The 13650-nt window shown below is 38.9% G+C and overlaps 1 protein-coding gene across 1 annotated transcript; it reads left to right on the top strand.

Annotated features, from left to right (window-relative positions):
* On the top strand, positions 6285-12176 carry LOC107636372. Its single transcript, XM_016339891.1, has 2 exons — positions 6285-6315; positions 11374-12176. Exons 1-2 carry the CDS (start codon positions 6285-6287, stop codon positions 12174-12176), a joined length of 834 nt encoding a protein of 277 aa, XP_016195377.1.

The raw sequence follows: 13650 nt of genomic DNA, 5'->3' as shown, positions 1-13650 counted from the left end.
AGTGTACATGAACTGGTTATTAGCAACCATGTCAATGAGTTCTTGAGCTTCTGCAAGCGTTTTCTTTAGGTGAATGGATCCACCTGCAGAAGTATCCAATGACATCTTAGCTAATTCAAGAATTCAGTTAAGAACTGAAAAGGATCTTCAGATGGAAGTCCATGAAACTTGCAGTTCTGTTGCATCAGAGAAACTAATTGAGGTTTCAGCTCAAAGTTGTTAGCTCCAATGGCAGGAATGGAGATGCTTCTTCCATGTAAATTGGAATTAGGTACAGTGAAGTCACCAAGCATCCTTCTTGCATTATTATTATTTTCGGCTGCCATCTCCTCTTCATGTTCGAAAATTTCTAAAAGGTGCTTGCTGGATTGTTGTAATTTAGCTTCTCTTAGTTTCCTCTTCAGAGTCCTTTCAGGTTCTGGATCTGCTTCAACAAGAATGTTCTTGTCCTTGCTCCTGCTCATATGAAAGAGAGGGAATAGAAAAATAATAATAATAGGGATCCTTTTTTCCCAGGTATAGAGATTCCCCTGTGTGAGTAGAAGAAAAGAAGAGTAGAAGAAAAGAAGAAGAGAAAATCTGAACTCAGAGAGAGAGAGGGGGTTCGGATTTTTGGTGAGTGAGGAAGAGATGTTAGTAAATAAATAAATAAATAGAAAAAGATGAGAGGGAGAAGTTTTCGAAAATAATTTTTGAAAAAGAGTTAGTGATTTTCGAAAATTAGGAATGAAATCAAATTAAAATTAAAAATTAAACAATTAATTAATTAAAAAGAATTTTTGTAAAAGAGGGAAGAGATTTTCGAAAATTAGAGAGAGAGAGTTAGTTAGGTAGTTTTGAAAAAGATAAGAAATAAACAAAAAGTTAGTTAGTTAGTTGAAACAAATTTGAAAATCAATTTTGAAAAGATAAGAAGATAGGAAGTTAAAAAAGATATTTTAAAATCAAATTTTTTTGAAAAAGATATGTTTTAAAAAGATATGATTAAGAAGATATGATTGAAATTAGTTTTGAAAAAGATTTGAACTTTAAAATCAAAATTAATGACTTGACTCACAAGAAATCACAAGATATGATTCTATAACTTAAAGTTTGAATCTTTCTTAACAAGCAAGTAACAAACTTGAAATTTTTGAATCAAAACATTAATTGTTGATGATATTTTCGAAAATTATGAAGTAAGGATAAGAAAAAGATTTTTGAAAAATATTTTAAAAATTTTCGAAAATAAATAAGAAAAATGAAAAAGATTTGATTTTTGAAAAAGATAAGATTTTTAAATTGAAAATTTGATTTGACTCATAAGAAACAACTAAATTTTAAAATTTTTTGAAAAAGTCAAATCTAATTTTCGAAATTTTAAGAGAGAAAAAGGGGAAGATATTTTTTTGATTTTTGAATTTTTAATGATGAGAGAGAAAAACATGAAAATGATGCAATGCATGAAAATTTTGGATCAAAACAATGAAGGCATGCAAGAATGCTATGAATGTCAAGATGAACACCAATAACACTATGAAGATCATGATGAACATCAAAAACTTATTTTTGAAAAATTTTCAAGAAAAGAAAACATGCAAGACACCAAACTTAGAAATTTTTCATGTATAGACACTATGAATGCAAGAATGTATATGAAAAACAAGAAAAGACACAAAACAAGAAAATATGAAGATCAAACAAGAAGACTGGCCAAGAACAACTTGAAGATCATGAAGAACACTCTGAATGCATGAATTTTCGAAAAATGCAAAGAATTTTTAGAAAAAATGCAATTGACACCAAACTTGAAATTGACTCAAGACTCAAACAAGAAACACAAAATATTTTTTATTTTTATGATTTTATGATTTTTTTTTGGATTTTTCGAAAATTAATGTGAAAAAAGAAAAATAAGGATTCCAAAATTTTTAATATGAATTCCAAGAATCTTGTACTCTTAGTCTAAAGCTCCAATCTGAGGGTTAGTCATGGCTTAATAGCCAGCCAAGCTTTAGAAGATACAAATTAGGCATACGATAGCTGAAACTTCATCCAACTTCATATACTTATAAGTGGAAGCCTCAGTCTAAAAGAATTAGACATGGCTTTACAGCCAGCCAGGCTTCAACATGTTACCATGAAACACTAGAATTCATTCTTAAAAATTCTAAAATAATTTTCGAAAACAGATGAGAAATTTTTGAAAGATTTTTGAAAAATTTTTGAAAATAAAACAAAAAGAAAATTACCTAATCTGAGCAACAAGATGAACCGTCAGTTGTCCAAACTCGAACAATCCCCGGCAACGGCGCCAAAAACTTGATAATGCGAATTTGTTACTCAGGTTGTAAAATTTGTTGTTCGTTCTCTCCCTGGAAATGGCACCAACAAACTGGTGCACAATACCATGGTCCAAACATAACTTCACAACTTCGCACAACTAACCAGCAAGTGTACTGGGTCGTCCAAGTAATAAAACCTTACGTGAGTAAGGGTTGATCCCACAGAGATTTTTGGTATGAAGCAAGCTATGGTCACCTTGTAAATCTCAGTCAGGCGGATATCAAATGGTTATGGAATTTTCGAAAATAATAATAAATAAACAGAAAATAAAGATAAAGATACTTATGTATATCATTGGTGAGAATTTCAGATAAGCGTATAGAGATGCTTTCGTTCCTTTGAACCTCTGCTTTCCCGCTGTCTTCATCCAATCAGTCTTACTCCTTTCCATGGCAAGCTTTATGTAAGGGCATCACCGTTGTCAATGGCTACATCCCATCCTCTCTGTGAAAATGGTCCAAATGCTCTGTCACGGCATGGCTAATCATCTGGAGGTTCTCGATCATACTGGAATAGGATTTACTATCCTTTTGCGTCTGTCACTACGCCCAGCACTCGCGAGTTTGAAGTTCGTCACAGCCATCCCTTCCCAGATCCTACTCAGAATACCACAGACAAGGTTTAGACTTTTCGGATCTCAGGAATGACCATCCATGGGTTCTAACTTATACCACGAAGATTCTAATATCTCGGACTCGGTCCCCTGTATTAGATATCTAAGAGATATTCATTCTAGCTTGTTTGCATGTAGAATGGAAGTGTTTGTCAGGCACGCGTTCATGAGTGAGAATGATGATGAGCGTCACATAATCATCACATTCATCATGTTCTTGGGAACGAATGGATATCTTAGAAGCGGAACAAGTTGAATTGAATAGAAAAACAGTAGTACTTTGCATTAAATCATGAGAAATAGCAGAGCTCCACACCTTAATCTATGGAGTGCAGAAACTCTACCGTTTGAAAATACATAAGTGATAATGGTCCAGGCATGGCCGAATGGCCAGCCCCCAAACATGATCAATATGATCCAAAGATGAACTAAAAAATCATTAGATGATCCAAAGATGTCAAATACAATAGTAAAAAGTCCTATTTATACTAAACTAGTTACTAGGGTTTATAGAAGTAAGTAATTGATGCATAAATCCACTTCCGGGGCCCACTTGGTGTGTGGTTGGGCTGAGCTTAAAGTTTACACGTGGAGAGGTCATTCTTGGAGTTGAACGCCAGTTTGTAGCATGTTTCTGGCGTTCAACTCTGGCTTGTGACGTGTTTCTGGCGTTTAACTCCAGACTGCAGCGTAGAACTGGTGTTCAATGCCCTTTTGCGTCGTTTAAACTCGGCCAAAGTATGAACTATTATATATTTCTGGAAAGCCTTGGATGTCTACTTTCCAACGCAATTAGAAGCGTGCCATTTTGAGTTCTGTAGCTCTAGAAAATCCACTTTGAGTGCAAGGAGGTCAGAATCCAACAGCATCAGCAGTCCTTCTTCTACCTCTGAATCTGATTTTTGCTCAAGTCCCTCAATTTCAGCCAGAAAATACCTGAAATCACAGAAAAACACACAAACTCATAGTAAAGTCCAGAAATGTGAATTTAACATAAAAACTAATGAAAATATCCCTAAAAGTAACTAGATTCTACTAAAAACATACTAAAAATAATGCCAAAAAGCGTATAAATTATCCGCTCATCAAGCACCAAACTGAAGGTACATGATTAAAATAAACCAAAATGACATTCATGCATTTCCTCGAACACTTGACGTGCAATTATCAAGCAATGAGTAATTATGAGATACTCAACCAATTAGAAGCCCAAAATGAAATGTCAATCATCACACAACATCCCTACTGGCAAAGATAATGAGAGACAATCAAGAAGATCTAGTAAAACAAATGAAAACTCAAATTCAACATCCATGGAAAAGCAAGAGAAAAAGTAAACAAACAAAAAGCAAGTAGTGTAATCATGCAAGTAAAAGAGAAAATAAGTGAATCACAAGAAACATCTAACTAGAAAAAGAAATTAAGCAAAGAGAGTAAGAGATGAGATGTAGAAGAAGTAAAACCTTGAGAAGTGTAAAGGAATCAAGGTAGAATTTTCTTGTTGTGAAAATGAGAAAAAGATAGAAGAGATGTAGTGCCACCAGAGGTGGTGGTGGTCACCGGTGAGTGGCCGGAGACGGTGGTGAAGTCTGGAAGAAGAAGGAGAAGAGAAGATAGGTGATGGAGAAAGAAGAAGAAAGAAGCAAGAAAGAAGGTGAGAGAAGGACAGAACAGGGCGCGCAGCTTTAAAACTAGTTCGCGAGACCGACGCGCGCGCGCACGGTGCGTTGGCGCATCGGTGAGAGTTGAGCGAGGGATGCGTATGCGTCCAGGCGCATGCGCATGAAGAGAGTTGGGCTCCTGGCACAAAGTAGGCCTAACTCTCGAGTTAATTGTACCAGAGTTGGCATGCAGCACAGCCGGCGCGGACACACACAGTACGCAGACGCGTGCCTGGTTGAATTGGCGGCCGGTGCAGATGCGCCAAGTACGCCTGCGCGTCAGTGCGGGCACAGAATAGGGACAGTTATGGCATAACTCTCTGGTTATTTGTACCAGGGATTTCATATTTCACAATCGGCACACGCACGCACAGTGCGCTTGCGCGTCGATGGCGAAGTTGCAAGGGGCGCGCAGGCGGCATGCACGCTGGCGCATGGGTGCCTGACATGAAGTGGGCACAAGGTGGGCATGACTCTCGGGTTTTTGGCCCAGGAGTAAGAAATGGACCACCGGCGCGCGCGCGCACAGTGCGCTCATGCGCGGATGCTCTTTTCCCTTTTTTTTTAAAGACAACATAGAGAGGGCTATTCTAACACATTCCTGGCAGGTATTTAAGCTAGTAGTCAAGAAAACACTCACAAATTCATGCACTATTCAAAACATAGCATTCTCTCTACTTCAAAAATTCATCCATACCAAAATGATGAATTCTATATGAACATCCTAGTTATCCAACAAGAACAATAAAACTAGCATTCCTAAGCAATCAACAACATCAAGAAGTCACAAAATTCACAAGAATCTAAAGCTAAAATCAAGAAGGTATACACAAGGAGATCTTACCACGGTGGGGTGCCTCCCACCAAGCACTTTTCTTTAACGTCCTTAAGTTGGACGGTCCTTCGCTTAAGCTTCCTCTCCTTTTGGTGCATCCTCAAGTAGGAGCACTTCCACTTCTCTTGGTGACTTGTAGCCATGGTACTTCTTCACTCTATGTCCATTCACTTTGAAAGTTGTGTCACTTTGAGTGTCAAACAATTCTACCACTCCATAGGGCTTTATCTCTTTCACCTTGAAGGGTCCTTCCCATCTAGAATGGAGCTTGCCAGGCATAAATCGCAGCCTCGAGTTGTAGAGGAGAACCTCATCACCTTCTTGAAAATCCTTCCTTCGGATGTGGTGATCGTGAAAGGATTTAGTCTTCTTCTTGTATATTCGGGCATTCTTATATGCCTCCATCCTCAGGCACTCGAGCTCCTCTAGTTGTAATTTTCTGGCCACACCCGCCTTGGTGAAATCCATGTTACACTGCTTTACCGCCCAATAGGCTCTGTGCTCAATTTCCACCGGAAGGTGGCATGCCTTACCATAGACGATCCAGAAGGGGCTCATCCCTAACGGAGTCTTGTAGGCCGTCCTATACGCCCATAGTGCATCTGCTAACTGGAGGCTCCAATCCTTCCTTTGTGGATTTACCACTTTCTCTAAGATTCTCTTAATCTCCCGGTTGGACACTTCCGCTTGTCTGTTGGTCTGTGGGTGATATGCAGTGGCAACCTTATGCAATACCCCATAGCACTTGAGTAGTGCCTCTACTTTCTTGTTGCAAAAGTGGGATCCTTGGTCGCTCACGATTGCTCGTGGCGACCCGTAACGGCATATAATGTGATTTCTAATAAAAGAAATGACGGTATTGGTATCGTCAAGGCGGGAAGGTATTGCTTCTACCCACTTTGACACGTAGTCAACCGCTAACAGAATATATAGATACCCACTTGAGTTGGAAAACGGTCCCATAAAGTCAATGCCCCATACATCAAATATCTCACAGAACAACATAGGTTGCTGAGGCATCTCATCCCTTTGGGACGTATTTCCTGACTTCTGACACTGATGGCATGACACACAGAACCGGTTAGCATCCTTGAATAAGGTTGGCCACCAGAATGCACAATCCAACACTTTTTTACCTGTCCTTTGTGGGCCAAAGTGGCCACCACATTCAGACGAATGGCAAACTTCAAGAATAGGTTGGATTTCAGATTTCGGCACACATCTTCGAATTACTTGGTCTATTCCCCTCTTCCACAAGTGAGGGTCATCCCAAATGTAGTATTTGGAGTCACTCCTCAACTTGTCCCTTTGGTTCTTAGAAAAGTTGGGAGGGAAGATTTTTGCAACCAAGTAGTTCGCCATTGGTGCAAACCAAGGAAAGCTATCCGACACAGCATGCAAACTATCCAATGGGAATGAGTCATTGATCAGAAATGGGTCAAATTTCAAATTCTCAAGGCGGCTTAAATGATCCGCAACCAAGTTTTGAGATCCACTCCGATCCCTAATCTCAATGTCAAATTCTTGCAAAAGCAAGATCCAACGTATGAGTCTAGGTTTTGACTCATTCTTTGTCAATAAGTACTTTAAAGCTGCATGATCTGTGTATACCATTATCTTAGACCCTAGCAAATAAGATCTGAATTTATCTAAAGCATGAACAATGGCTAGGAGTTCCTTTTCCGTAGTGGTATAGTTGGATTATGCTGCATCCAGTGTTTTAGAAGAGTAAGCAATGGAATAAGGGAGTTTACCATTGCGCTGTGCAAGCGCGGCACCTACAGCATGATTTGACGCATCGCACATTATCTCAAATGGTAGCGTCCAGTTGGGGCCTCGCACAATCAGTGCTTTGGTAAGAACTCTCCTTAACTCTTCAAACGCTTTCACACATGCACTGTCAAACTCAAAGTTCACATCTTTTTGGAGTAGGCGCGACAATGGCAAAGCAATCTTGCTGAAATCTTTAATAAAGCGCCTATAGAATCCTGCATGTCCCAAAAACGAGTGGACCTCCCTCATAGATGAGGGGTGAGGTAAAGTGGTGATAACATCGACCTTGGCCGGGTCTACAGAAATGCCTTCATTAGATACTACATGTCCCAACACTATGCCTTGTCTTACCATAAAGTGACATTTTTCAAAATTTAAGACAAGGTTATTGTCAACACATCTAGCTAAGACCTAGGCCAAGCTCTCCAAGCAACAATCAAATGAAGTTCCATAAACACTGAAGTCATCCATAAAGACTTCCAGACAATTCTCTATTAGATCGAAAAAGACACTTGTTATACATCACTGAAAGGTAACAGGTGCATTGTGATGACAAGTCATCTTAGCCTAGTTTTACTAGTCTTTTTCTTTGTTTTTATTAGGTTTTATGCACTTTCTTATATTGTAAGTTAGCAATTTGGAGTGGAATTGCATGGTTTCTTTGAATCAATCAACCACCCTTTAATTGATGCAAAATCATGAAGTTTAAACTAAATTAATTGGTTTTAAATGATTTTTAAGCTTTGTGAATTTTGTGATACTCTGATTGGTTGTTTTGATTACTTGTAGGTGAAGAAAAGAAAAAAAATAAGAAAAGCGTAGCCTAAGGAGCATGATCTAAGCAAAGAAAGAAAGCATGGCACAAGGAAAAGAAGCGTGGCTCAAAGAAGGAGAAGCATGGGTGCATTCAAGAAACAAGGGTATAAAGCTCTTGCCAAGAGCTTTAAAGCTCTTGTGGAGAGCTTTCCTTCAAAGAATCAGAAGCCAAGCTCTTGCCAAGAGCTTTGAAGCTCTTGCCAAGAGCTTTGAAGCTCTTGCCAAGAGCTTTATCAAGAGCACATGGAAGAAGAAAACAAGAGCCAAGCTCTTGCCAAGGGCTTTGAAGCTCTTGCCAAAGAGCTTTTTTGGGCATGCCTTGGAGAAAATCAAGAAGGAAAAGCTCACTAATGCACTCACCAAGACTTGAACCCATGACCAAGGGGAGGGGGCCAGCGCTACTTCACAAGGAAAAACAAGCCAAAATTAGCTTGTTTTCACTCACCATGGTTCGAACTAAGTCCCTCAAGGAAGCAAGGCCTTGTGCGCCACTCATTTGCCAAGGAAAATGGCCAGCAACTTCCTTCACCAAGGATTAGACCGGGCACCTCAAGGAAGCAAAGCTTTAGGCGCTCCTCTTGTGCAGAGGAAATTAGCTCTACAAGTGCTCCACCCAAGACTTGAACCAAGGACCTCAATGACAAGTAGAGCTCTTGCCAAGAGCTTTCAAGCTCTTGCAAAGAGCTTTGTTCTCTTGTCACAAAAGACCGTGCGCAACACTTTGGAAGGAGAGGGAACCAAAGCTCTTGGCCAAAGCTCTTGCCAGGAGCTGAACCTTCCCCTAGGAGGTGCACCATGGGCTGAAAATTGAACTAAAAATCCAAATTAATTCATTTCTTCTCCAAATTTTAGAGCCCACCCAAATTCTTAGATCCAATTTAGGAAGTGTATAAATAGGTGTTAGTTTGATTTATAGAGGACTTTTACAGACCTTTTTACTTACTTTGAAATTTTCTTTTGCTTCTTTGAATTTCCATTTTTGTAATTTTGAGAGCTCTTTACTTTGAACTTGGATCATGGAGAATTAGGAGGAGAATTGATCTCTCTTCTTCCTTGTTCTTGTTTAAGCACCCTTTACTTTTCATCTTGGATCTTGGGTGGAGAATTGAAAAACTTCTGTTTCAATCTCACTTTGAGATCTCTTGTTTACTTTTACTGCATAATTCAATTTCTGTTTACTGTTTCATTCTTCTACTCCTTCTGCAATTTACTTTTCCATTTTTATTTTGCAATTGTTCTTGTTGGATCAAGGAAGGATTTGAGATCTAGACTTTTTTTCTAGTCTCTTCCACTCTTGAGATCTTCAACCTCCTTTTAAATTGCTGCAACTAAGCATCAGTCAATTCCTATTTTAATTCTTCAAGCATTTTTACTTTTCTGTTTAGATCTACTTTACTTCAATTTACCTTCTACTCTTCTGTTTTGTTGCAATTTACTTCTGCTTGTTTAATTTCGGCAATCCCAGCTCCCTGAACCCTTTTATAATTCAAGCAATTTACATTTCTTGCACTTTAAGATTTAGTTATTTACATTTCTTGCAATCTAAGTTTCTGTAATTTAATTTACTTGTTCTTTAAGATTCAGTACTTTTACTTCTTGTTCTCTTTAGTTTACTGCAATTCTTCTCTCTTTCTTTACAATTCATGCAATTTAGTTTCTGCTAAATACAAATCACTCAACCAATTCTTGATTCGCTTGACTAAATCAACCACTAAACTAAAATTGCTCAATCCTTCAATCCCTGTGTGATCGACCCCACTCATGTGAGTTATTATTACTTGATGCGACCCAGTCCACTTGCCGGTGAGTTTTGTGTTGGATCTTTTTCCACACATCACGTTTTTGGCGCTGTTGCCGAGGATTGAATTAGATTGACAATGATTAAGTGAAGTGGAGATCTAGATCAAGCACTTTTTCTTTTCTGTTTCTTTAATTCTTGACTAACACACTAATTGTTTGAATTTTTTCTTAAGCCAACTAACATTTCACTTTAGCAATGGATTGAAGTGTTATTATCTTTCTGGTGTTGTGTGATTCTTATGCTTTGGTTGTATGTCAGGTACAAGGAGAATTATACCCACTTTTTGTGAACAAGACGAAAGAACCCTCAGAAGATTAAGAAGAGCTGAAAGAGGGAAAAACATTGTTAGAGAAGAGGATTCAGAAGAAGAATTTCATGATATGGAGGAACACTTAACAAATCCACCAAATCCACCAGAAGGAGCAGCCAACAACAACAACAATCCACCACAGAGAAGAGTTTTGGCTTCCTACACATTTGCAAATCCTAGACATTGTGGGAGTAGCATTCTCACCCCAAATGTTAATGCAAATAACTTTGAACTAAAGCCATAACTCATCACCTTGGTTCAAAACAATTGTTCTTATGGAGGAGGACCCCTTGAAGACCCTAACCAACACTTGTCTACCTTCTTGAGGATTTGTGACACTGTCAAAACCAATCGTGTGCACCCTGACAGTTACAAGCTACTGCTATTTCCATTTTCTCTCAGAGACAAAGCCACTCAATGGTTAGAATCTTTTGGCCAACAACCAGTATTTCTTTGCTCACCAAAGGCAATGCCAACCATCACAAAGGAAAGGAGTGATGGAGTTGGAAGGAGTGGACTCAATCCTAGCTCAAAACAAAATGATGCAGCAGCAAATTCAACAATAATTTGAGCAAATGGCTAAGAGGATTGACAATCTTCAAGTTGCAACAGTCAACACAAGCCAACCATCAACCACATGGGGGCAAAGTGAAGAGACTCAAGAGGAGCAGCAGCAAGAACAAGTTCAGTACATGCATAATCAAAATTCTAGGCCAAATGAAGTCTATGGTGATACTTACAACCCCTCATGGAAGAACCACCCCAACCTCAGATGGGGAGACAATCAAAATCAAACTCAACAACCATGGCAAAGAAACTTAAACCAAAACAGTTGGAAAAACACAAACTACAACAACCAGCAAAACAATAACCAAAACACATACAGAAAATCATAAAACACTTACCCCAACTCTAACCATCATCCATCCAATAACCAAGCCTCCAGCCAAAATACTTACCCTCAGCCCTCAACACCCCACAATCAACCAATCTCACAAGACTCTCAGAGGATTACCAATTTGGAGCTCTTGATGGATAAAATGATGAAATACCAAGAGATGACAACAAAGAACCAGGAAGCTTCCATGAAAAATATGGAGAGGCAGATTGGGTAGATTTCCAAGCAACTCGCTACTAAGAGACCTTTAAGTTCACTACCAAGTGACACCATTCCTAATCCAAAAGAGGAGTGCAAAGCAATACAACTAAGGAGTGGAAAGATCCTGGTGAAAAATGAAGAAACAACCAAGAAGCCGAAGGAAAATGACAAAAAGCAAGCTGAAGAAGAGAAAACCAATGATGAGGAAGTAATAGTAAGTAAGAATACTCCAGAGAAGCTCAAAGAAAAGGGAGAGCCAACCAAGGAACAAAAGCAGGAAGCTGAGAAAAGCTTTATTCCTCCACTGCCATACCCCCAGAGATTCAACAAGGAAGCAAAGGATCAACACTTTCATAAGTTCCTTGAGACTTTTAAGAAGTTAGAGATAAATATTCCCTTAGCTGAGGCACTGGAGCAAATGCCCTTATACGCCAAGTTCCTGAAGGAGCTTATTAACAAAAAGAGAAGTTGGCAAGAGAATGAAACCATACTGCTCACTGAAGAATGCAGAGCATTAATACAAAAAGGACTTCCACCTAAACTTGAAGATCCTGGAAGCTTCTTTCTACCTTGTGCCATTGGTAGTATGACCATCAACAAGGCGATGTGTGACTTAGGGGCTAGTATCAACCTGATGCCTTCTTCTTTAGTGAAGAAGCTGTGCATAGAAGAAGTGAAACCAGTACAAATGTCCTTAGAACTGGTGGACAAGTCAGTGATATGTCCCAGGGGTGTGATTGAGAACCTTCTAGTAAAAGTGGACAAATTCATCTTCCCAACAGATTTTGTGATCTTAGATTTAGATGAAGATGAAGGTGATTCCATTATATTGGAAAGACCATTCTTAGCCACAGTGAGGGCCATTATAGACGTAGAGCGAGGAGAGTTAACCCTCAGAATGCATGATGAAAGTGTCAACCTGAATGTACTTCCAAAAACATAGTTCATTGATGAAAAGAAGGACTGTGTGGAAACTGACAAAGAAAATCTGCAATGGAAGGAAGGGATCAACAAGACAAACAACAGTTGCCTTCCAGAGCAAGAGATAGATGATACAGCAGGTCAAATAGAGAAAGAGACTGTGCAAAATAATGAAGAAGTTCAAGAAGACATTGGAGTAGTGGCAACCAAGAAGAGAAATCTCAAGGGGAAGCCTATTGTCAAAGAAGAAGGATCAACAAAAGGAGGGAAGAAAAACAAGAATAGAAGCAAAAAGGGTTGGAAGAACAAAAAAATTCCAACAGAAGGGCTTTCCAAGGGTGACAAAGTGCAGTTGATCTATCAACAAATGGGAGCAAGCTAACAGATTGATGATTACTATACTGTGAGCAAAATAATCTCACTAGAGCATGCTGAAATAGAGCATCAAGGAACAAAGAAGAAGCTCACAATCAGAGGGGACAAGTTGAGGCACTACAGTCATCAACCACCATAAAAGAGGGGGTCAATGTCAAGCTAATGACAATAAAAGAGCGCTCCATGGGAGGCAACCCATGATTTAAGATCTCTGCTTGCTTTTAAATTCAATAAACTATGATCACCTTAGCATGATTTTTGAACTCTATTGGACACACTTGACAGATGCATACACTGCTTTGAAACACATGCCAGACATCTAAGTTTGGTGTGCTTAACAGCACACAAGAATAGCCTTTCAAGCATTCTTAGACCATGTACTTAGTCTTTTCGATAGAGTATATGACCAAACATTAAGTTTGGTGTCTGCATATGTACAAATCTTTAGAAGAAAATCATTTTTGTTCACAGAATCAAAGTCATGCATAGATGGATCATACATTGTTTCATTTCAGGAATTTATGATAGAAAATGAACTATATCTTATAATGAAGGTATCAATTGTGATGAACTGCTTGAATTTTACATTAATCCCGTAGCAAGGGACAAGTTTGGTGTTCCCCAAACCTTGGTTCACTAATAAAAAGACAATTGATCCTTTATGAATAAGAAATATAATAAATAATCTAAAGCACTCACCACTTCATCACCATGCTACATTTGAATCCTAATGCTTACCATTTTGACTTAACCAGGACAAAGAAGATTGAGGCAAAGACAAGAAGAAGACACGGCTAGGAAAGGCCAAAAGAGGAGGGTCACAAGTGTCTAGAGAGGTGTGCCTACCTTGGAAAGCAAAAATCTGCATGCTAACCACCTTGGAGGACGAACCTCATGCAACCAATGGGAGGAGAATCCTTGTCAATCCTCAAGAGAACATGCAAGCCGTTCATCTCAATCTCCACCCTTCATAAGTCATGACCAAATTCCTCTTCAAGTATGATCTTTGTCCAAGATTTTAACACCCTGCATATAAAAAGGTAGGACATTTCTTGCATCACACAATCCTACAAGCCTTCTTCACACTTATAAGCTTCCGCTTTATCTTGTGTACACCCAAA

This window comes from Arachis ipaensis, chromosome B04 (genome assembly GCF_000816755.2).
Source record: "Arachis ipaensis cultivar K30076 chromosome B04, Araip1.1, whole genome shotgun sequence".
NCBI lineage: Eukaryota > Viridiplantae > Streptophyta > Magnoliopsida > Fabales > Fabaceae > Arachis > Arachis ipaensis.
Note: the sequence above shows the minus strand (reverse complement) of the source record. Positions and strands in the feature narration are given on the sequence as shown.

Bases quoted from the DNA above. Each gene is read 5' to 3' on its own strand.
- LOC107636372 (XM_016339891.1), top strand. From the start codon at position 6,285: ATGACGGTATTGGTATCGTCAAGGCGGGAAG. The intron at 6,316-11,373 runs GTATTGCTTCTA...TGAAAAATGAAG, and splicing joins GGTATCGTCAAGGCGGGAAG to AAACAACCAAGAAGCCGAAG.